Source organism: Canis lupus, chromosome 9, assembly GCF_048164855.1.
Source record: "Canis lupus baileyi chromosome 9, mCanLup2.hap1, whole genome shotgun sequence".
NCBI classification, from domain to species: domain Eukaryota; kingdom Metazoa; phylum Chordata; class Mammalia; order Carnivora; family Canidae; genus Canis; species Canis lupus.
In genome coordinates, this window is record NC_132846.1 from 72,986,715 (window position 1) to 73,012,202 (window position 25,488).

Sequence of the window (25,488 nt, forward strand, 5' to 3'; positions counted from 1 at the left end):
GTTATAGAATGGAATACTACTCGGGCAAAGAGAGGTGTAAACTGAGTGATACAACATAGATGAACTTCAGAAACAGGATGCCAAGTGGAAACAGCCAGATACAAAAGTCACGTATTATATGATTCCATTTACATGAGGCATCCAGACCACACAAATCTATAGAGATAGAAAGTAGAACAGTTTGGTTGCCCGAGGATGGGGGTGGGGGAAAAAATGGGAAGTGACTATAAGGGGTACAGCATTTCTTTCTGGGATGATGAAAATGTGGTCAAATTAGACATGGTGATGGCAACCCAGTTCTGTAAATATATAAAAACCACTGAACTGTACACTTTAAAAGGGTGAATTTTGGGGCTCCTGGGTGGCTCAGTCAGTTAAGTGTTTGCCTTCAGCTCAGGTCATGATCTCAGGGTCCTGGGATCAAGCCCCACATGGGGCTCTCTGCTCAGTGGGCAGCCTGTTTCTCTCTTACCCTCTGCCCCTCCTACTGCTTGTGCTCTCTCTCAAATAAATAAAATCTTTAAAAAGGGGGGATGATTCTTATGGTATGTGAATTATGTATCAGTATAGTTATGTAAGGGAAAAACAACACATCTAGCTATGCCAATTATCCAACCTATAAAACCTATACAATCAGTAAAATATTTTATCAATGGAAATAACTTTAAATGAATACACTATCTCCTTGTGTATTTTTTTCTCGAGTAATAAACATTTATAGTTGTATAAAGTTTTTGTGTCTGTTAATATTAAAAGTACTAATTCTTTTGTCAGTAGGAAAAAGAACTTAAAATAACAAAGATATTTACCAAAATACGGTTTCTGAAGAACACTTTTTTTTAAAGCTTTTGTTTATTTATTCATGAGACACACATGAGACACACAGAAGGAGAGAGGCAGAGACTTAGGCAGAGGGAGAAGCAGGCTCCATGAAGGGACTTGATTCTGAAACTCGAGGATCACACTCTGAGCTGAAGGCAGTTGCTCAACTGCTGAGCCACCAGGTGTCCCTGAAGAACACTTTAATATAATCATGTGTATAGATACACCATAGTCAATTCTATTCATCTCATGATACAAAATCACAATACAGTTTGCAAAGGAAATGCAAGTCCAATAATAATTCTTTTTACAAATGACTATCCATTTTCTCTTTCAGATTTGAGCAAGCTCTTGAATACCATGATCCTACTTTGAATTTGTTTATAATACTCCAAGTCACCATTCTCAAAATGTTTCTCATCTTTAGAAAACTAAACAAAAGTGAAGTTTGGAAAACAAAAGTCCCACTACCTAGAGATTATCTATGCCATTTACAAAGGGAAAAATACTTAAATAGATGTCCCTTGGGCTTTGTGGAATCTAAATCCAGGCACTAATGACATGAGCCATGATAAGACCTCCTAATGAAATAAGACAGACCACCGTTGTTCCAGCAGAGTGATACAGTAGATAAAGTTTCACCTAATTCAGTAAGTTCCATGGAAGAAAAGTTCAGTGTTAGCATTGTTCAATAACTGTAACCAGGATCTAGAAATCACCATGAAAAGGAAAACTAAACATTTACTAACCTCCATACAAAGCCTCTCATAAAAAAGATTGCCTAAGCTTTGTTAGCAACTTTAAAAACTGAAACCTCAGTATTTTAAGTTTTCACAGTAAATGTCTTGCTCATATTTTATGCTTAGAAAAACTGCTTGTTGGAGGTAGGGTACATACAGTGCTACAAATTTTTTTTTTTTTCGAATTCTGCTAGTATTGACCTATTTTATTTATACTTTATTTTTAAGATTTTATTTATTCATGAGAGACAGAGAGAGAGGCAGAGACATAGACAGAGGGAGAAGCAGGCTCCCCTTAGGAACCCAATGCGGGACTCGATCCCTGGATCCGGGATCATGCCCCAAGCCAAAGGCAGATGCTCAACCACTGAGCCACCCAGGGATCCCTATTTTTATTTTTTTAAAGATTTTATTTATTTATTTTTGCAAGAGAGAGAGAAAACAACCACGAGCTGGAGCTGGGGGGTAGAGGGAGAAGCAGACTCCCTGCTGACCAGGGAGCCCTATGCAGGACTCAATTCCAGGACCTTGAGATCACGACCTGAGCCAAAGGCAGATGCTTAACCAACTGAACCACTTAGGTGCCTGACCTATTTTATTTTTAAATTTTGTTTAAAAGATTTATTTTAGAGAGCAAAAGAAAGTGTGCACGCACGGGGCAGAGGGGCAAAGGGAGAGAGAATTTCAAGCAGATTCCCTGCTGAGCATGAAGCTGGACATGTGGCTCAATCTCATTACCCAGAGACCATGACCTGACCTGAAAGCAAGAGTCAGAAGCCTGACTGAGCTACCCAGGTGCCCCAAGTATTGACCTATTTTAAAGTTTATCTATCTAGGGATGCCTGGGTGGCTCAGTGGTTGAGAATCTGCCTTCAGCTCAGGGGCTCAGGGCATGATCCTGAAATCCTGGGATGGAGTCCCACAATGGGTTCCCTGCAGGGAGCCTACTTCTCCTTCTGCCTGTGTCTCTGCCTCTCTCTGTCTTTCATAAACAAATAAAGTCTTAAAAATTTTTTTTATCTATCTGCTCTCTATACCCAATATGGGGCTTGAACTCATGGCCTTGAGATCAAGAGTCACATGCTCTTCTGAGCCAGCCACGTGCCGCTGATATTAATATAGTTTAGATGCTTAAAATAACGCTTATGACAAGATACTTCACATAACAGGACTTCAACATGTTATTGATAAGAATATTATTTCTGCGCTTGCTATGTTCATGGACATCCTCTTTGCCTACCCATATTCTATCATTTGATTCTCCCAACAGGCCTAGGGAGTAAGGCACTAAGATGATCCCGTCACTGCAGACAGACCAAAGGACTGCCCAAGGCCACATGACTAAGAAGTGCCAGAATGTCTGACCCAGGAACATCTGACTCCAAAGTTTAAGTTACTACTCGAATAGTTTAAGAACAAAATAGTGCTAAGATTCATAAACACTTAAAACATAGACACACACCACTATTCAAGTTCTTCATCCTGATGAAAGTATAAGAAACAATCTTTATCCAAAAGTTATTAGATGAGGAGATCCCTGAGTGGCTCAGCAGTTTGGTGCCTGCCTTTGGCCCAGGGCGTGGTCCCGGAGTCCCGGGATTGAGTCTCACATCAGGCTCCCTGTCCTCCATGGAGCTTGCTTCTCCCTTTGCCTGTGTCTCTGCCTCTCTTCTCTGTGTCTCTCATGAATAAATAAATAAAATCTTTTTAAAAAGTTATCAGATAAGAACATAAACTCTACTTTTTATGATGGAAGAACTCCCTTCATAATATAATTTACATGCACCTTTGCAAAGCAAAACACTGTAAATATGAATTTCAGGGTACACTGTAGAGATTCATTATAAAACCCAATGTGAATGTACTCAACAGCTTAAACTGCCTCCAGGCCAAAAAAAAAAATCTTACTGAATAAAGGCTAAAAGGAAAACTTTAGTGCCTTCCCACTCATGAATTCACCTCTTTTATGAACTTGCCTTAGGTTCATTAAGCTGTGGATTCATGAAGATTCACCTGAGGTTTAGGTCCGCTCAGATACTAGAAAAGCCTGTATGAAAACATGTGTACAATTTGCAAAAATTTCAACATGATTCCTTTTGAAGACAAAATTAGGTATTCTATCACTTAATTAAAACATCAGGCTGCATAGGAGTTTTGTTGTTATTATTATAAGATTATAATTTTTTCTAAACAAAAAAAAAGATTATAATTTTTATGTTTCCCAACAATAACAATAATCTCTATTATGGAGAATGACTAAATTTCTGAATGTTAAGATTGTCAGGAAGTTATGCATTTTCACAAAGAGAATGAGCATTCTCTCAGCACCTACTAGACAATCATACATCATATTTATTTATTTTTAAAGATTTTATTTATTCATTCATCACACACACACAGAGGCAAAGACAGGCAGAGGGAGAAGCAGGCTCCATGCAGGGAGCCTGACGTAGGACTCAATGCCAGGACTCCAGGATCACGCCCTGGGCTTGAAGGCAGTGCTAAACCATTGAGCCACCTGGGCTGCCCAATTTATTTTTTTTAAAGAGAGGGACAGAAGGGTCAGGGGAGAGGGAGAGAGAATCTTTTTTTTTTTTTTTTAAAGATTTTATGATTTTATTCATTTATTCATGAGAGACACAGAGAAGCAGAGACATAGGCAGAGGGTAAAGCAGGCTCCTCAAGAGAAGCCTGATATAGGACTCAATCCCTGGACCCTGGGATCACACCCTGAGCCAAAGGCAGATTCTCAACCACTGAGCCACCCAGGCATCCTGAGGGAAAGAGAATCTTTTTTTTTTTTTTTTTTAAGATTTTATTTATTTATTCCTAGAAACAGAGAGAGAGAGAGAGGCAGAGACACAGGCAGAGGGAGAAGCAGGCATCATACAGAGAGCCCGACATGGGACTCCAGGATCACGCCCTGGGCTGCAGGCGGCGCTAAACCCCTGAGCCACTGGGGCTGTCCGGGAAAGAGAATCTTAAGCAGACTCCATGCCCAGCATGGAGCCCAACTCGGGGTTTAATCTCAAAACCCTGAAATCATGACCTGAGTAGAGTCAGATGCCACATACGCCAACGGTTTCAATCCTCATGGCAACTTAGGGACCTCAACTAGGGTATCTCTAAGACAGCAATTCTCTCCCTTCCTCTCTGGGACCTATACTTGGGCAAGTTTCCAGGGCTCATGGTTATTTTATATCCATCTCTCTTGCCATTGCTGGTTCAATAAACACTTGACAAAAAAAAAATGTCTTTTATTCCACAAGTATTTACTGAGTGCCTACTTTGTGCTGGAGATTCAGTACTGACAAAACAGACAGGGTTCCTACACTTGTGGGGATTTGATTATAGTCTGGAGAAAGAGACAAAATACATAGATAAAAAATATAGTATGGTGGGTGGTGATATATACCTTATGAAGAAAAACCAAACAGGCAAAGGAGACTGGGAAAAGGACAATTTTAGGGCTACCCAGGTGGCTTGGCAGTTTAGCGCCGCCTTCAGCCTGGGACCGGATCCTGGAGGCCCCGGATTGAGTCCCATGTCAGGCTCCTTGCATGGGACCTCTCTCTCCCTCTGCCTGTGTCTCTGCCTCTGTGTGTGTGTGTGTGTCTCATTAATAAATAAATAAAATCTTAAAAAAAAAAAGGACAATTTTAGTTTTAAATAAGGTGTTAGAAAAGGCCTCACTGAAGGTGAGAGAATAAGTATGCAGAAAGCCTGAAGGAAGAGCATTCAGGCAGAGGGAACAACAAGTGCAAAAGCCCCAAGGCAGAAGGAATGCTTAGTAAGATCCAGAATCAAGGAGTCATCTTGGCTGGAGCAGAGAAATCAAGGGGAGAACAGCGGGGGATGACAGGTAAACTACTAATTAGGCTTTTGCTCAGAGAGAGATCAGAAGCCTTCAGAGGGCTGTGAGCTAATAAGTGGCATGTTTTACGATAACAATTTGCAGGCTCACTCTGGCTGCTTTGTTGACAACACACAGAGTGGGGAAAGAGCACAGAAATAAGACGACCCCTCAGGAGGCTAATATAAGAATCCAGGAGATAGTGAAAATCCCAGAGGTAGCACAAAATAGAAGCTGGGAGGACTGGGAGTCTGTTGATAGACTGGACATGCACTGCAGGAGACAGAAGCTGGGCCATGGAGAGGAGGCCAGCTAGGTCTGAGCCAGTTCAGCTGTTCAGCTCTCCCATCAGTGTCCATCCAATAAAGCCTCTCTTTTCTAAGATGTTAGAAAGCAAGAGTTGGTTTCTTGCCACTTACAACCAAAATTACCTTAATTACTAAAATGATTGTCATTTTATAAATGAGAAACTTGAGGTATTCAAAGGTTCAGCACTCACCAACTAGTCAAAAAAAAATCGAAGTGTTATAGTTCTATATTTAGTAAAATATCATCTGGAAATCAACTACTCAAAAAAAAAAAAAAAGAATGAAAGGAAGGAAAGAGAGAAAGGGTTCAGCACTCATCCAAGGCACCACATATGAACACAAGTCTGATGGGCTCTGCAACCTGCACTTGCTCCAGCACACTAGATGGCCTCCCAGGCCTTGACTGGTCCTCTACCCGCAAGCAGGCACAGAGAGCTTAAAACTACAATGAAAATAGAGGCAGTAGGGAGGGAGCAAAGGTCAGCAAGAATACCAGCTTCAGGTCCAACACACCTCCAGGCAGGAGATGCAGGGATGGTCCAGTAATGAACTCCTCTCCTCTCCCTCCATCCTACAGGATCAAGAACTACAAGGAACTGGGTTTGGCAAACATAGGGAAGTCTCAGCTCTGTACCAAGCTGAAAGCTCTGGCTGTTTCTATCCAAAGAGAAGGGAAAATGTAGTTCAGATTGACAGATCATCTTTCCTTTAGTCGTATTGTCTTCCCACACCATCACAAAATAGTTTTCTTTCCCCTCTGATCTCAAAAATAGTTAATGTATTATTGTTGGCCAAGCACTCAGGATGTTCTCACAAAGATCCATATTTCAACAAAAAAATAAAATACCATGTTTCCCCAAGGTAACATTCATACCAGCCCTATTAAAAGCATACATTTTAAGCTGCAAATTTGAGATGACAATACATAAGGACCTCACTTTTTTCTTCAACAGTCACTAAAGTTGTTTGAGAAAAAAAGAAAAGATAAAAAAAAATTTTTGGTAATTTGAGTTATTTTAGTTAAGTGACCACTTGCTTCTTAATCCTTTCATAACTATTCAATTAAACGGGACATGTGGGATCCCTGGGTGGCTCAGCGGTTTGGCACCTGCCTTTGGCCCGGGGCGCGGTCCTGGAGTCCCAGGATCGAGTCCCACGTCGGGCTCCCGGCATGGAGCCCGCTTCTCCCTCCTCCTGTGTCTCTGCCTCTCTCTCAATCTCTGTGTCTATCATTCATGAATGAATGAATAAATAAATAAATAAATAAATAAATCTTAAAAAAAAATAAAATAAACGGGACACGTTGAGAGATTCAAATTTAAGCCATCATAGAGATCAGTTGTCAAATCTTAGAGCCAGAAGGAACCTCATCTAACCTCCATTCTTCCCCATTTTACAGATGAGGAAGCAAAAGCCCAGAGAAGGAAATAATTTGTCAAGGTTAATAAATCTTCTGAGTAACAAACTGAGACTGAAATCAGGTCTCTTGATTTTCAGCCCAGCAGGCTGCCGCCCTCTCAGCAGTTGATCTCGTTACATTGTTTACATAATATTAAATGAGAATGTCTGAAAAATGTCTAGTAAGAAGTCTGACACAATATTCTCTCAAATCTAATTTCCTCCCTGTCTTATTTAAATACCTGATACCAATATTGGGCACTGAAAAGGTTAGAAAAACCCCCAGGACTTTTGAAATCACAGAAATGAACTAAAATTAAGTCACAAAAGAGAACCATGAAACAAAAGTGACACAGGGGAGAAAGAGCACAGAAATAAGACTCCCCCCACCTCAGGAGGCTAATATAAGAATCCAGGAGATAGTGAGAATCCTAGAGGTAGCACAAAATAGAAGCTGGGCGGACTGGGAGTCTGTTGATAGACTGGACATGCACTGCAGGAGACAGAAGCTCACAGGAACACATAATCGAATGCAAATTATAAAGGGTAACTGATCATAAAATAGACCTATAATATGCTTTGAAAATATTTTAAGAGGGCTCCCTAAATTAAATATTGATGGGATCCTGGAAGATATAAGTGATATGATTTTGTTAAAAATAAGTCAGTCCAAACCATTCAAACAGGATATAATTGAGGTAACCATGTAATTAGAAACCAAACATGGCCACTTTCAGTGAAAAAGAAGAGCTAATAAGACAGACTGCCAGGACAATAGGCAAAAACCAAGACCTTCCCTTGCATATCTGATGTATGGGAACCCAACATGAGTCATTCCTGAGAAAAAGTACATTGTTTCATACGCAAGAAACTCCCAAGACACAAGTATCACAAAGCAACAAATCTTTCAAAAATTAGGTCTAAGAGAAAACAAAAACCCATGGAATAGATTCCGCCCCCCACCCCGGAAGATTCATTCCAACTATCCACTGGCAGATGAAAGGCAAACCTTATAAGATGACCCACCAATCCTACTTCAGAAAAATAAAGGATTGTCTTATACTTCATCCAAGAGGAACAAGGAAAAGAACCATTTATGACAAGCAAGTGAAAGAGGTTCGAGCATTGTCCTCATTTTACGGAGGAAGCAGGGTCAAGAGAGGCTTGATAGCTTGGCTCAAGGTTTGATTCTAAACCTAGGGATGGGGAATCCCTGGGTGGCTCAGAGGTTTGGCACCCGCCTTCGGCTCAGGGAGTGATCCTAGAATCCCAGGATCCAGTCTCACATCAGGCTCCCTGCATGGAGCCTGCTTCTCCCTCTGCCTGTGTCTCTCCCTCTCTCTGTGTCTCTGCCTCTCTGTGTCTCTCATGAATAAATAAATAAAATCTTTAAACAAACAAACCCAGGGATGACTCCAAAAGCCTCCTGTACCACACTGCCCATAGTAAAGTCCCAGGTTCTTTGGGATAGGCATCATAACTTGGCAGGCCACCTCTCTCCCAGCCTTGAAGATGTGGCAATGTTTTTATTCTCAAGGAAGAATGAGGGGAGGGGATGGAGAGGTATTCACGTGCACCTGGCACACTCAGCCCAGCTGCAGATTTTGGCTCTTTTACCCAAGGACAGCAAGAAGTCATGGACTGTGAGGCATCTGGGCTCCACATGATAACCAATATCCTACCCTGAGGAATCAACTGACCTTGTAAATTAAAACTGTAGAACCCAACTTCAACCTTCACGGATTTTTATGGCCTTCTTTCTCCTTAGCTGTCAGTAATGGCATCTACTTACTGACACTCACCATGTCCCAGACCTCATGAGTTCTCTATGCATAATCTCATTCAATCCTGCTGGAATCCTGGAAAGTTTTTGTTCTTTTAAAATTATTTTTTGGGGTAGCAAATAAACATATAGTTTTTTTGAGTCTAACAACAGAGGAAATGAAAAATAGTCCCCCCAATGACCTGCACTTGAAACAACTGGTATATATTCTTTCAGATGTTTTCTACAGCACAAAACTCTTTTCTTCTGTTCTTACAATAAGACCACAGTAAGGAGAATGTTGGTTTTTCAGCCAACACTATATTTGGGGCATTTTTCCATGAGAATACACACAGTTCTATTTCACTTTTTTTAAAGCTATATATTATTTCCTCTACATGGCTACAGCATAATTTATTTAGAGACAGGCATTGTTCCTTTCATTTTACAAATGAATAGATGGCGACACCTGGGTGGCTCAGTGGTTGGGTGCCTGCCTTCAGCTCAGGGCGTGATCCTGGAGTCCTGGGATCAAGTCCCATATGGGGCTCCCTGCATGGACCCTGCTTCTCCCTCCATCTATGTCTCTGCCTCTCTCTGTCTCTCTCTGTCTCTCATGAATAAATAAATAAAAATCTTTAAAAAAAAAATGAATAGGAAAGCTCCTCAGGTTATGTAACTTGTCAAAAGTCACACGGCCATTAAGTGGCAGGGTCAGGGCCAAAACCAGGCCTGATTCTGCAGTCTGCATACTCAAACACTCCTGCCCCACAGCATGCCTATTCTGTGAGTTTCCATCAGCTGGACTATGAACCCTGTGAAGACAGCAAATTGGTGTTTCTAAGTCTCCAGTGCCAAGCATTGTGTCGGCATATAATAAATGTTAATATCTATTGTATAATTATCTGCTGCATGTCACTTGCTTTGTATTATGTTTATCTTCCTTACTATTCCACTCATATCCTTCACAGTGCTCTGGCATGCAGTGGGGCACAACCATATCTGTTGAAAAGTACATGCCCAACACCCAGCATAGAACTGCCCCCTACTCTCAGCCTGGGTCACTTGGCTTCTTCTCAATCTCAGAATTCATGTGTGACTTAGGCTCAGAGCCCACTTGCTTCCCTTGGGGCTTTCCTAACAGAGGCCTTTCACACAAAGACCTCTCTACTCAGCTTTAACCTAACATCACAAGAAGTTAGCACTAGAAAACAGTTATTTGTCTGACCCTTCTTATTTTGTAGTAACAGAGATCATAAACCACGGTTTTACCATAAACTAATAAGGCTTCAACCTACAAGAAATTGAAAATTTCAATACAGAAGGCACTTAAGTATAGATTATGCTGGGTACTACTTGGGGAGGGAGACAAGACATGAAAGCAGTGATCTTATCAACTAAAGATCTACAGGTTAGGGGATCCCTGGGTAGCTCAGTGGTTTAGTGCCTGCCTTTGGTCCAGGGCGTGATCCTAGAGTCCCCGGATGGAGTCCCATATCGGGCTCCCTGCATGTGGCCTGCTTCTCCCTCTGCCTGTGTCTCTGCCTCTGTCTCTCATGAATAAATAAAACTTTAAAAAAAAAAAAAAAGATCTACAGGTTGATCTGAGTCTGAAAAACCCGAGAACCCTGAGTTTATAGTCTTATCCTGCCTGACTCCATGGCAGCATAGAATTTTGACCGTGGTAATTTCTAGCACCAGATTTCTCCTCTATTAGCCAATACCTCATAAACTTCTAGAAACAGGTTCTTCTATGTATCATTAACCATAAAACTTCAGATTAAAAGACTTTAATAACAGTTTTTGCATAATAAAAAAGCTGGCAAAATAAACACAAAAGTTCATTTTTCCCATTAGTCATAGAACTTAGCTACTTTGACTTTACTCCCAAAAGCACAAGCAACTATTACTACTACTATAAAAACACCCCATTTTCTCCTCCCAGTTACACTGTATAAGCCTTAGAATCTAATTACTAGCAACTCTGCAAAAGGAATAATCAGAAACCAATTGGACCATAAGGTATGTTCTATTAACAGTGATATTTGAGGATCTGTTCAATTTGTGAAGTCAACAGCCACATGAGATTAGAATTAGGCTCTCAGGTTGGCTTGTTTTATATTAAGATACTGCAGTACAAGAGGCCAAATCCCATCTTGTGAAGCAAAGTGTTACTCTGTACAGAACACAAATGGGACACATTTACAGAATCACTCATTCACTTATTTAGGACATTTTTACAGAACCCAACCTGGCCATGGGTCAGACGCAGGGCACACACACTGGACATCTCCACTGTCACTGAACTTGGAGACAGAAGAGACAGCAGGAAACTAGAGTGGGAAACTGCAGAGTGCCATGAGATCCTACGCAAGGGCTGCCAGATCCAGATGCCAGCGTCAGGAAATACTTCCCAGAGGAAGCAACATGTAGGCTGAGACAAAGGAGTTAGCCATGGAGAGGAGTGGAGAACGGGTATGGGAGCCAGAAAAGGGGCAGATTGTTTTCTAACTAGAATTTGTTTAACTGTCCCTTAGACTGGACAGGAGGGTGGGATGTCAATCAATGACATATTAAAACAGCTGTGATTAAGAACACCCCCCCCCCCAATCAGGCACTGACATTTAAATACCCATCCCATGGGGCACCTGGGTGGCTCAGTAGGTTAAGTATCTATCTTTGGCTTAGGTTATGATCCTGGGGCCCTAGGGTCGAGTGCCACATCAAGGTCCCAGCTTAGTGGGGAGCCTCCTTCTCCCCTTCCCTCTGCCTGCCGCTCCCTCTGCTTGGGCTCACACTCTGTCAGATAAATAATCTTAAAAAAAATAACCATACCATAATTTGGTTATGTTTCTAGTTGTGCTTTACTCTACAAGGTGATAAAAGACTCCCTCTAAAATGTCTTACACTTTCTAAATAATAATCTTTTCACATTTTGGTTTTACTTTTGTTACTCTTCTATTTACAAATAATAGTAATAAGATAAAATTCTCAAAATAATCCACTGTTACAATAGACCAATGGAAAAAAAAAAAAAAACCTAGGTAGTCTCCCCAAACACAGTAGGGCTGATAAAGTACTTCTGAGAGAGTTTAATTATAATACTAGTAAAATAATCCTTTCACATTTTCCTAATTATAATCCCAAATTCTTCAATTATTAATTACACTATTTCTGTGGTTGTTGAGCAGCCTCAATGTTGCAGCAAACACGAAAGTTACTCAAGACATCAATTAGAAAGTACTCTCACCAAATTGCAATTCACATTTTTTTTCCTCACTGTGAAAACCTATTAAATGCCTATCTGAAGTGAAATAGTCTCCAAAGCAAAAATGTCTTTAAAAGGCACTGAATTGAACTCATTTAACATTTTGGAGATGATAAATATTTTGGGGATAACAGCACACACCTATACTGCTTAGTATATACCAGGCATGTTGGAGGTTCTTTATATATAACAGCTCATTTAGTACTTACAAAGCCCAATGAGGTAGGTTCTACTATCACTCCAATTTTACAGATGAGGATACTGAGACCAGACACATTAAGTAATTCATCCAAGATCACATAGGTAGGTTGGAAATGAGACAGTTGAGATTCGGAGCCAGACTGTCTGCCCCCAAATCCATGCTCCCTAATTGCTGCAATATATTGTCTCTTGATAGTTTTTCTCAAATATAAAAAATAAAAATTAGTAAATAAAAATTACTACAGTAAAACACCAACCACCTATAATCCTGGAGGAATGTTTTCAATAGTATTTTGAGTAGCTGAGGTTCTAATCCCCTTGTCTGAGCCAAAATCCGAAACTGTGCCTGTCCATGAAATGGCCACTAGCCAGCCCCCCGCAGAGCTACTGAGAACTTGTAAAGTGACTAGTCCGAAATGAAATGTGCTGGATGTGTAAGTATGTTCTGAATTTGAGAGGCTCTGTATGAAAAAAGAAATGTAAAAGTAACTCACAAATAAGGTTTTAATATTAACTACATGCTTACATAATTTTGGATACAGTGAATTAAATTATTAAAATTAATATCACTTATTTCTTTACAATTTTTTAATGTGGCTACCAGAAATTTAAAAATCGCATTCTGGCTCACATTGTTTCTATTGGACAGAGCTCACCTAAAAGCACCCAGCCGCTGTCTGCATCACTGATAGTATTTACTTTTCTGGATGACTCAGTCATCAGAAGGAACTTTAACCACCGCCCTGTATGTAATCTGTAATCTGTAATTGTGATATCTTTGTTGTTGACTGAAGTCAGGATTCCCGCCCTAGGTTGTGCTTAAAGTGTGTCTCTGTAGGGTTTCCAGCAGTCTGTGTGTCCACAGCTCCACCCTCCGACACAGCGTCTGAGAAAACCGGGTAAATCAGGGTCATGCAACACAAGAGTGAAGGAAGGCCTGAAGAGGGTCCCCACGCACTGGCTTCAATGCTAGATTCTTCAAGGACTATTCTGACTGCACAGAGGCCTTTTTCTGCTCCAACTACCTGACTCCTCCCATAAGCTCTGGACACTTAGTATCGACTATAACTTCAACTGGAGCACTTTACAACTCAGCTTAAAATCCTACAACAGTTTCAGCTTGATAAGAGGAGTACATTCTGGAGACAGGGTGATGGTTGCTCACCACTGTGAGTGTCCTTAGTGCCACAGAACTGTATACTCAAACATGGTGAAAATAAAAGTTTTACTATGCTAGGTCTATTTTACCACAACTCTAAAAAAGAAGCCCTCAACAGTTTCATATCTTTCTCAAGATCAAGTTCAAGATCTTACGCAGGTCACACATGGCCCTCTGAATCTGACCTGGACCCACCTTTCTAGCCTCCCTCACTTCACCCAGCCTCCTGCTCCACGCCATCGCCCTCAACACAGCTTGCAGACCCAGATCTCAGCACCCTGCACCTGTTAAACCCTCCACCTAAAAGCTTTTATCTGGCATCTCTATGCCTCTCCTGCATCCTTGGAAGTTCCCTCAAACATCATCTCCTCTCTGACATCCCAAGGCTGAGGACACTCCTCTTGTCACTGTGCTGTGCTGTACGTACCTTGTACTCCGCCACCCTTACAAGTTTTATCTTTCTGGAATGTCATTTTTGTTTATTTGACTGCTGCCCACTGCAAGCTGACAGCAGGGCCTGTGCCCGGCCCTGGTACAGAGCCAGCATATAGGTGATGTGCCCTAAATGCTTGTTGAGGCCATCCAGTGAGCAAATACTTACTGGATGCCTATCAGAGGTAGGTAACGTCCCAACCACTGGGGATACTGCAGTGGAAAAAGAAAACAAAGCCCTGCTTTCATGGAGACTCCACAAAGAGATGCCAGGTAGACATAAGTACTATAGAGAGAAAGCAAGCACTGTAAGGGGAGGGGTATCTTGTACAGGGTGGCCTGGAAGGTGCCCTCTAAGTAGAGACCAGAAAGAAGGGAGTAACTTTTCAGCTCACTGACAGAACACCAAATGAACTCAATCTTATTCTGGTTCTAAACCGTGGTCCAGAAAACAGAAGGTACTGGAAAGAAGGCAAACTTTAATTTCCAAGAAAAGCAAACCAGTAATCCCCTCTCTGTCCTAGCAACCTGATAGACTTCGACATTACTACCTAGTTCTGTCAGCATGAAGAACACGAGCATTCTACCTTGGTGGGATAAAGTGCACTTATGGTCCTTTTCTGACTGATTCCTGCCCACCCTGAAGCCTTAGGTTGCTAGAGAAAATTTAAGGGAACATTTATTGAGTACTTATTCTGTATATTAACAGAATGGTCTGAGCATTTGACAATCCTCACAACAGCTTTTTGAAATATACTGTTATTAAACTCATTTTAAAGAGGAAAATAAGGCAAAAGAGGTTAAATAATCTATCTGAAGTCACGGACTAGCAAGTGGCAAAGCTAGAATGTGAAACCTTGGCTCTAGAGTCTAATCTGATAACCACTATGTTATCCATTTCACATATATTTCCTATCACAAAATACTCTTTGTTTCTACTGTTGGGTTTGTTTTCTTGTTAATCTTAAAACTGTCAACTTTTTAAGATTTTAAAATTTTATTTGACAGAGAAAGCATGTACGCATAAGCAGGGGGAGCAGCAGGCAGAGGGACAGGGAAAAGCAGGCTCCCTCTGAACGGGGCTTGATCCCAGGGTCCTGAGCCAAAGGTAGTCGCTTAACCCAATGAGCCAGCCAAGTGCCCCTAAAATTGTCACATTTTATTCCATCTTTCTTCACATTTTGGCCAAACCTCATTTCTCATTTCCACTTCTACCTCAAAAATCTCTGCCTATACAATGATCAATTTGTGAGGTTAACTATTATTTGCTGACTTTATTTTCAAGACTGCCATTAGAAATATGAATATACACTAGAGTAAAAAGCAGAATACAAACTATCAATGCAAAGACACAGATTACACTGCTATAGAAAGTGTGCAGGTGCTGAGAGCACAAAGGAGGAGGAGGTCAGGCCAGCCTCTGCCCTGGGAAGCTGGCTCTGGTCTGGTCGGGGTTTACTGTGGGGCGGGCTGACAAGTACAAGCCACAATGTGTGTGGTATGCCCAGGCAGCAATCTAAAATGCCTAAACCACAATATTAAAAACCACTTAATATAGGGCAAAATGATTTTTTTTTACTTGATAAGTTTATTTTACCCTAAGATTTAAGGGTAACCTCTTTCTTAATATAGCAGGCGTCTTAATTCAATCAAAAGAAAACTCATGGGTCTCCTTAAGCCCTGAAAACGTATTCCTTCTCAAGTGGTCTTTATCTTAAAGGAAAGACAAGTCTGGCTGCTGGAGCAATAAACCTGTTATCCTCAACTCCAGCCCCTGGACTTCCTTCCTGTCTCTCTCAACCACACACACACTCGCATGTATGCACACATGCAATCACACTCACACGTACTCCATCAGATCTATTTTACCTATTGTCTGATTTTTTTCTTCTGCAGGTCAAGGCTGGCTTGCCCCAACTAGTCTCCTAACTGCTTTCCTGCTTCTTTTTCATCTCTCTTATTGCACAGTCCATTCTGTCTTCAGAATTATCCCTCTCTCATACAAATCTGATTGCATCATTCCACTTGTTAGAAATTTCTGGTGGTTTCTGAAGATCTACAGGGTCAAGTGTGAACCCCATTGCATTGCACACACACACTTCTCAATGGGATCCAGCACTACATACCATGTTACATCTTCTTTCATTCAACAAATTGTCACTGAACACCAATTATGCAGGGGAAGGTGGAGGCCAGGACGCCAGAGGCCGCGGCTCTGGATTTGCTGGGCATAGGGTGGGGGTGGGGGGATGACCGTGGAAGGGGGATCCCCAACCCCACCCTGTCTGCCTGTGCCCCCATCTCTCCAATTCTACCCGAGTCTCCTCCCTTCCTTGTGTGTGTGTCCGCAAGTCCATCTCCCTCGGTTTTGGCCATTTCCTCGCCTCCTTCCTGTATCTACATCTTCCTCCCTGCCTTCCCATCTCCCTCTCTGCCGTTCCATTTTCCTATATCTTGGGTGTGTATTTCCGTCTCCATCTTACCCCCTACCTATCATTGCCCCCCTTTCTCTTTCTGCACCTGTGTCCCCTCCTCCCCTTCTTGTTCCCTTTTCCCTGCTCCTGACAGTAAAAAAAAAAAAAAAAAAAAAAAAAAAAAATTATCCCATTTCACTGGGATAGGCATTGGCAGTAAATGACAAATAAAAAGAGAGACAGATTCTGCCCTCATGAAACTTACAGTCTAGGATGAGAACAGATACTAAGCAAACAGTCACGCAAATGAATGTTTAGGGCTACAACTATGGCAAGTACCACAAAGATATATCAGGCAAAGTGTTCTGAATGAGACAGTGGTGATGGCTGGACAACCCCATGCTGATGCTAAAAACCACTGAATCATACAGGTTAAAAGGTGAATTTATGGTATATAAATTAGAACTTAAAAGAAAAAGATGTACCAGGTTGCATGCCTGTATTGGTAGAGTTGGCCTAAGCAAAGCTTCCCAGAGGAAATGAAACATCACAATTAACTAACGTTTACTGAGCATTTACTGCACAAAAAGCACCTTTTGCTATAATAATCAACCTGATCCGTCTGACCATCCTATAAAGTTCCTACTATTATCTCCAGTTTAAGAACTGAGGGTCCACTAATTAAAAAAAAGGGGGGGGGGGAGACTGAGGGTCTAAGTAACTTTACCCAAAGTCAGAGAGCCAAGTAAGTGGTGATGCCAGAACCCACACTGCAGCTGACTGACACCAAGCCTCACATTCTTTTCTGCTGCACCTAGGCAATGCCTACTATTCAGAACTACTTATACAAAAACAAACCATGATTTTATTTCTTTCAATAGAAATTTCTCATATCTTTTGTCTTTCAAAGAGCCTCATGAGGGGTGCCTGGGTGGCTGTCAATTAAGCGTCTGACTCTTTTTTTTTTTTTAAGCGTCTGACTCTTGATGTCAACCCAGGTCATGATCTCAGGGTCGTGAGATCAAGCCTATGTCAGGCTCATCCCTCAGTGGGGAATCTGCTTGAGATTCTCTCTCTCCCTCTCTCTGCCCCTCCCCCTTCTCACACATGGTCTCTCTCAAATAAATTTTAAATCTTTAAATAAAAAAAAAGCCTATATGAATAAACTGTTAAGTCCTACAAGATCCTAAATTCCCCCACTGTCATCACCTTTCTGATTTCATTTTCCTCTCTCTTCCCCTCCCACACTCTGCTGCAGCCATACTGGCCTCCTTTTGTTTCTTTCTTTTTTTAATTATTTATGATAGTCACACACACAGAGAGAGAGAGAGAGAGAGAGAGAGGCAGAGACATAGGCAGAGGGAGAAGCAGGCTCCATGCACCGGGAGCCTGACGTGGGACTCGATCCTGGGTCCCCAGGATCGTGCCCTGGGCCAAAGGCAGGCACCAAACTGCTGTGCCACCCAGGGATCCCCTCCTTTTGTTTCTTAAGTAAGCTGGGCATGGTCCTACCACAGGGCCTTTCCATCTGCTTGAGCTATGATGATTATAATCATTACACATATTTCAAATCATGATTCTGCCAAAGGTCAATTAACATTTTCTGTAGCTATACTAACAATACTACCAGCAAGATCCTATACTGAACTATACACTAATATTTTGAATGTCATTTTTTTTTTTTAAGATTTTATTTAGAGAGGGATCCCTGGGTAGCGCAGCGGTTTGGCGCCTGCCTTTGACCCAGGACGTGATCCTGGAGACCCGGGATCGAATCCCATGTCAGGCTCCCAGCATGGAGCCTGCTTCTCCCTCTGCCTGTGTCTCTGCCTCTCTCTCTCTCTCTGTGTGACTATCATAAATAAATAAAAATTAAAAAAAAAAAAAGATTTTATTTAGAGAGAGTGAAAGAGCACCAGCCGGGCAGAGGGAGAAGCAGGCTCCCCACAGAGCACGGAGCCCCATGCAAGCCTCAATTCCAGGACCCTGGGGTCAGAACCTGAGCCAAAGGGAGATGCTTAACCAACTGAGCCACCCAAGCACCCCAAATGTCATGAATTTTAAAACAACCTCATTTTCCCAGTTTTTATTGTTCTACATGTCACCACGCAAAGATTTTTATTTTACAAAATCCAGTAACAGTAGCTTTTGCTTATCAGTTAGTATGATAACTGATCGTTACATTTGCATTGAACTAAAACAAGGCAATTAAGCCAAGGAAGTGTCACAATAGTACTTGATTATCACCATTCCTAAATTCATCCCTAAAACCACAGTTTGTGAAATAACTATGGCAACACTGCAGGACACCAAAATACCACCAAACTTTTACTGAAAACTACTGTCCATCTGTGCAAACACACACAAATATACATGCTGACAACCAGTTATATAACTACAATACAATAACATGCTAAAAATCCTAAGCAACTCTTAAGCATATATACTGGCACAGACTGTTCAAAGTAGGTGTTGAGAAAGGAAAATTACATTTACATTTGAACCAGAGCTGTTTCCAAACCCAAGATGATGAAAACTCTCACTTTTTATCAAAAAGATTCACCTTGACAACACCAAAAAAACTCAAATAACTTAATAAAAACGGGTGGAGGACATGAATAGACACTTCTCTAAAGAAGACATACAGATGGCCAACAGACACATGAAAAAATGCTCCTCATCACTGATCAGGGAAATGCCAATCCAAACCACAATGAGATAACACCTCACACCTGTCAGAATGGCTAAACTAAAAAACATAAAAAACAAGTGTTGGAAAGTATGTTACGAGAAAGGAACTCTCTTACACTGTTGATGGGAGTGCAAACTGGTGCAGCCACTGTGGAAAATGCTGTGGAGGTTCCTCAAAAAGTTAAAAACAGAGTTACCATATGATCCAGTAATTCCACTACTGGGTATTTAGCCAAAGAATACAAAAACAAAGATATATGCACTCCTATGTATACTGCAGCATTACCTACAATAGCCAAATTATGGAAGCAGCCCAAGTGTCCATCAATAGATTGAATGGATAAAGAAGTTGCAGTATACATATACAGTGGAATATTACTCAGCCAGAAAGAAATCTTGCCATTTGTAACAACATGGATGGAGCTAGAGAATATAATGCTAAGTGAAATAAATCAGCCAGAGAAAGACAAATACTACATGATTTCACTCATGTATAATTTAAGAAACAAAAAAGACAAACCAAGAAACAGACTCTTAACTATAGAGAACACACTGATGGTGGGGGGGGGCAAGTAAAATAGGTAAAGGATTAAGAGTATATTCATGATGAGCACGGAGTAATGCACAGAATTGTTGACTTACTATATTATACACCTGAAACTAATATAACCGTATGTTAACTATACTGGAAAAAAAAAAAAAAAGACTCACCTCAGGATTCTTTTAAATATTAAGCTCTTTTTGAGCTGAGGATAACCGGGAAAAAATTTAGCCAAACTCAATTCACTAGCACCCCCAGCAAAATGCTTGGACTGTGGGCAACTTCCCTAAAGTGACTGGCACAAAGGATAGGGGCAAAGGGTCTGAGTCAACTTGTTTTCAAACCTTGTTTTACCACTTACTAGCTGGAGGACCTTAGCCAAGTTTCTTTGCCTCTTGAGCCTCAGTTCTCCATAAAAACAAAGACACCGTCACAAAACCTGTGATACAGTGCCTTAGCACATGATGACAAATACCACAAGTATTCACTTTACCAGATCGAGCTATAGGAAGAAGTTAAATACCTGCACCTCATGGCTGCACTTAATACTACAGCCTTTAGAAGAGTTATCCATATAGATGATTAAAAAAAAAAAAAGCTGGAATAACACAAGCTTTTATATACATGTCTTTGTATGACCAAGGCTTTGCTTTTCTTTTTATGAATTTCTGGGCAATATAAGGCTAGGATTTTTTTTTTTTTAAGATTTATTTATTCAGAGAGAGAGAGAGAGAGAGAGAGGCAGAGACACAGGCAGAGGGAGAAGCAGGCTCCATGCAGGGAGCCCGACGTGGGACTCGATCCCGGGTCTCCAGGATCACACCCCAGGCTGCAGGCGGCACTAAACCACTGCGCCACTGGGGCTGCCCGGCTAGGATCATTTTAAATGGCAATATTATGCCTGTAATTTTTTTTAAAAGATTTATTTATTTATTTATTCATGATAGACATAGAGAGAGAGAGAAAGGCAGAGACCAGGAGGAGGGAGAAGCAGGCTCCATGCCAGGAGCCTGACACGGGGCTCGACCCTGGGAATCCAGGATCGTGCCCTGGGCCAAAGGCAGAGGCTAAATCGCTGAGCCACCCAGGGATCTCCTATGCCTGTAATTTTTGTTTTATTTTTTATTTATTTTTTTTTAATTTTTATTTATTTATGATAGTCACAGAGAGAGAGAGAGAGAGAGAGAGGCAGAGACACAGGCAGAGGGAGAAGCAGGCTCCATGCACCGGGAGCCCGACATGGGATTCGATCCCGGGTCTCCAGGATCGCGCCCTGGGCCAAAGGCAGGCGCTAAACCGCTGCGCCACCCAGGGATCCCTAATTTTTGTTTTAAAGAAACGAGTTTAAAAAATCTCCAGTCTTCAGGGTTTTGTTTACTGAATTAGGCTACAAATCAAGCCTATCAGGTACCTAAATTATTAATTAACAATAATAGTGAACACCTACTGAGGTCTTATCTGCTCTATGGCACAAAGATACTTGGGCAGTGAACAAGTTTACTATTAGGGCTGTCAAAACAAGTGTCAGGTTGCCTCAACCTTTGATGTAGTCTGATTATTGCCTTTCATGAAAGTATCTGCTATGTATCAACTGCTGAACCAACCATAAACAGCTGGAAATCACCAAGACCAACTCATTTCACAGGTGAGAAACTGAAGGCCAAATAAATTAGGTTCAAAGGTTACAAGGTTACCAACAAGTGGGTACTAGAACCTAAATCTCCCTCCTTATAGTTTGTTTTATCAATTACATGACAGCTGATTATTTAAAAGAAAACCTATTCTGGGGGCACCTGGGTGGCTCAGGGGTTGAGTGTCTGCCTTTGGCTCAGGTCGTGATCCTGGGGTCCTGGGATCAAGTTCCACATCAGGCTCCCAGTAGGGAGCCTGCTTCTCCCTCTGCCTCTCTCTTGTCTCTCTCATGAAAAAATAAAATCTTTAAAAAATATTAAAGTAAAAAAAGACTCATTCTAGTACCTCATTTTTATTTTTTTGTACGTAGTTGGGAAGAAAGTATCTGAAATAAGTAAATGTCTGTTTAATGAGAGCTAAATATTAAACACAAATTTATTTAACCCCTAGCCTATCATGAATATATTGAAAGGGCTCCTAGGGACAGAAAGGAGCGGAATCAGCTAGTCATTCTGTGTGCTATCTACTGCAGATAAGGAGTCTCACTGCTGACATGACCAAAACACTACCACCAGAGTGCCTTTCTTATGAATAAAACACGCTTTAGAACCACAGAACTTCCTTTACTCATATCAACATTCCTTTGGAAGAGGAAAAAAGTACCCTTAGCACCATTCCCCAGACACATATTTCACCTTTGCACAAGAAGTTTTGCCAGCTGCAAAATGCTCACTCCCTTTTGAGAAGCTGACCAATGAGTAAGATATTTTCATTCTTTTCATGCTCTGAATCACACTATTTTTATTAATATTCTTATTTCTTTCAAAGTTATTTAGGCATACCCTAAATGCCTTCAGGTCTAGATCTTAGGGAGGAGCCAAAAAGAGATCTTTAAAGTATAGGCCATATTCTTCTGGGAAAACATTGTAAAAATGTCATCCATTGACAAAAAGGTGAATGACTACAGATACTAGAATGCATTACTGTTTTAGTACGAGAAAATTCCAAAATATAAAAGTAGAGTCACAGGGGTACCTGGGTGGCTCAGCTGGTTAAAGCACTGACTCCTGATCTCAGGGTCCTGAGCTCAAGCCCTGCATTGGGCTCCATTATGGGCACGGAGCCCATTAAAGAAAAAAAAAAAAAGTCATGGAACTTCCCAAAACAGGCAAATTAAAGACTTCTACAAAGACTGTGTGTCAAATGAAAACATGACCGGATACTTCCATTTATTCCCAACAGCTGAGACTGAGTGCTGCAGTAAACCATCTGATCAATTAAAAGTTACCACAGACTCTACACACTAATAGCTAATTATCAAATAACTAAAATATATTCTAAACCCTGTGTTGCCCAATATAGTAGCTACTGACCACAGGTGGCTACTGAGCACCTGAAATGTGCTACTCTAAACTTCACCAGATTCACACTGGATTTCAATGACTTAGTGTAAAAAGAAAGAAAAAAAAAAAGGTAAAATACCACATCAGTAAATTTTCATATTGATTACATGTTAAAATGACACTCTTGATATACTGAGTTAATAAAAGATATTACTAAAATACCACCTTTTTATGTAGTGCCTAGAAAATTTAAAATCACATTTGTGTGGCTCACATTACATTCCTATTAGAAAGTACTACTCTATACAAAGTATGCAAAATGTGATCCAATTTTCCTTTGATGATTCATCATGATGATGAACACCAACTATACAATAAAGAGCAATCTTACTTATATATTGGATACATAGTTTCAGATAAGACCAAAAAAGAATGGCATGTCCTTAAAACTTACATTGAATTTACAACCAGTCTCAACCATGTTACTAGAGGAAGGACTGGATCCTACAAGTAGTATTTTTAGGGATCAAGAAGGAAATATAGACCTCAAGGGCACAAAAGAGAGACTAAGAGAAACACCATCTGTTACTAGAAGGCGTTTAAAACAAAACAGTGTGTTTTAAATAGTTAACAGACTTATCTGTGTGCGTGTGTACTTTTTTTTTTTAAGTATTTGATGATTTTAAGTATCATGAAGAAATTTCCCAATTGCCAGGTAAGAAAACTTAAGGAAATTGATAAGGAAGAGACTAGAAACTCTAACCATGTGGAATAGAGGTAAAACGTCTGAGTGTACCATATGGAAAATGTAAGCCAGGTTCCTTCCCAGGGTATTTGTAATTAAACATTACACAAAGCCGAAACCAATCTACATTTTATAAATACCCTCCAATGTTATTGTAGTTTATAATGAAACCAACTATTACATGATTTAACTAACGCTGCTTTCAAAATTCCGAGACACCATAATGCCCTTTTTCCAAATCTAGCCAGTGAGAATCAGGGAGGGAACAGCTTCCAAATGCCTTTTCTTGCAGAGGTTAAAATTAGAAATGGACAATTCAGAGCCATACGAACAATAATAAATATCTGCATGGCATTCTGTTTGACAAGCAGTTTTGGACACATCATCCTTTTTGATCCTCAGAACAAGCCCTCAGACACTGGTATGTTTTTATTCCTACTTCAGAGGTAACTCCAGGCTGGAGACCTTGACTTGTTCAAGGTCACATAGCTTAAAAAAGAAAAAAAAAAAAAAAAAGTAGTAGAACTGGTACTCCACTCTGGATCTTCTGATGCTCACATCCAATTCCCCTTCCATTACAAGACAATCATTTAAAACCAAATGTTTGGAAACCCAACAAGCCCTGATGCCAAAGAAGGATCTAAGGATCAATGAGGTCAAAGCTTAAGACTCTGTAAACATGATGTGCTGGAATGAGTTCAAAAAGGGGGGGAAGAGATTACCAAGAGACAGGAAATGACTTGAAAGATGGGGGGCGGGAGGGGGGGGGTTGATTCTAATCTAAATGTCCTTGAGTGCAGGCAGCATCGCAGAAGAGCAGTCTTCCAGCAGAAAACGCAGAGAAACGGCGCTTTCCTTCAGAAACGTGATTTCCAGCGCGGAAGTCGTAGGTTAAAGCGATGGATTTTGTTGTTACTTCACTATAGGCGTGTTTGAGGATCCTACTCACAATGAAGGCACGGGGGGTGGGGGGGTGGGGGGGAAACAGGACATCCAACTGGGCGCCCCCAGTCCTACATTTTTCTCCAGAAGTCATGACATCCACCTCACAAAAAAAAAAAAAAAAAAAAAAAAGACTAGAAAAATCCTCATGGAGCACGCACTGCGATCTAGAGCGTAGGTAAAGGAAACGGCCAAGCTTTCTCGCAGAACGCATCCTGGAGGACAGGACAAAGGCGGCGCCGCCGCGAGCGAACCTCGTTCCACCTCCAGATCACAGTGACCACAGGCCGGTCCCGGCACACGGTCCGCACAGCTCCCCGAGGCGCGCTCCGAGGGAACCCCTAAGATGGCTCTCTCGGTCCGCTCCCTACGTCAATTCCTAAAGACAACAGAACCTCAGAGGCCGGGCCGGGCCGGGCCGAGGGCATCCGTGGGGCCCCGGCCTGCGAGCTCCGCACCGGCGCCCACGCCCCGCCGCCCGCTCCCGACGCGACCCCGGCCGAGCCGCAGGCGGGGGGTCCCGGGGGCGCCGGACGACACCCCCTCCCCGGGCCGCCCGCCCGCCAGGGCGGAGGGAAACAGGACCGGCTCCGACGTCGTGTCCGGCTTCCCCGCCCAGGCGGCCCCCAGCTGGGGAGGGTCGGCAGGAAGGGCCGCGCCGCGGCGGGGGGGAGGGGGCGACGGGCGTCCCGGCCCTGACCCGGCCCTGACCCGGCCCTGACCCGGCCGCGACCCCGACCCCGACCCCGACCCCGGCCGCGACCCCGGCCCCGGCCCCGGCCGCGCTGACAGCCGGCGCCGCCCCCACCTGCCCGCCCGGGGGGCGCCGGGGCCGGGCGCGCCCGCCAGGCCACTTCCTTCCCCGCCCGGCCCCGCGCGGGCCCCGAGGGCGGGGAGCCGCGCGAGGAAGGCGGCTTGGCCGGCCGCCCGCGGAGGAAGCCGCCGCCGCCCGCACCCACCGGCATCATCGCGGCGCGGGTCCGCGGCGCCCTCCGCCGCCTGACAGGACGCTCGGCGCCGCGCCGCGCCCGCCGCTCCCGCCGTCCTCGCAGGCCGCGCCCCCGCCGCCGCGCTCCCGGGCCCTCAGCGGCGAGGCGGCGGCCGCGGCGGGCTGCGGAGCCTGACGGGCCCTGTCGCGGCCGCCGGCGCGCTGCGTCGCTGTCCCGGGACCGGCCGCCGCCGCCTCCGCCCGCCCGCCTCGCGCCGCCGGCCCTCGGGCTCGCTCCTCAGCCCCCGC

At 42.6% G+C, this 25,488-nt stretch overlaps 1 protein-coding gene across 1 annotated transcript in view; it reads right to left on the minus strand.

Moving 5' to 3' along the window:
- Positions 1 to 25,340, minus strand: part of PPP1R13B (protein phosphatase 1 regulatory subunit 13B) — an 88,889-nt gene extending 63,549 nt beyond the window's left edge. The window contains exon 1 of the mRNA XM_072840068.1: positions 25,211 to 25,340. Coding sequence (XP_072696169.1) covers positions 25,211 to 25,219 — 9 coding nt within the window. The 5' untranslated portion in view covers positions 25,220 to 25,340. The remainder of the gene's footprint in view (positions 1 to 25,210) is intronic.
- Between the last annotated feature and the right edge of the window lie 148 nt (positions 25,341 to 25,488).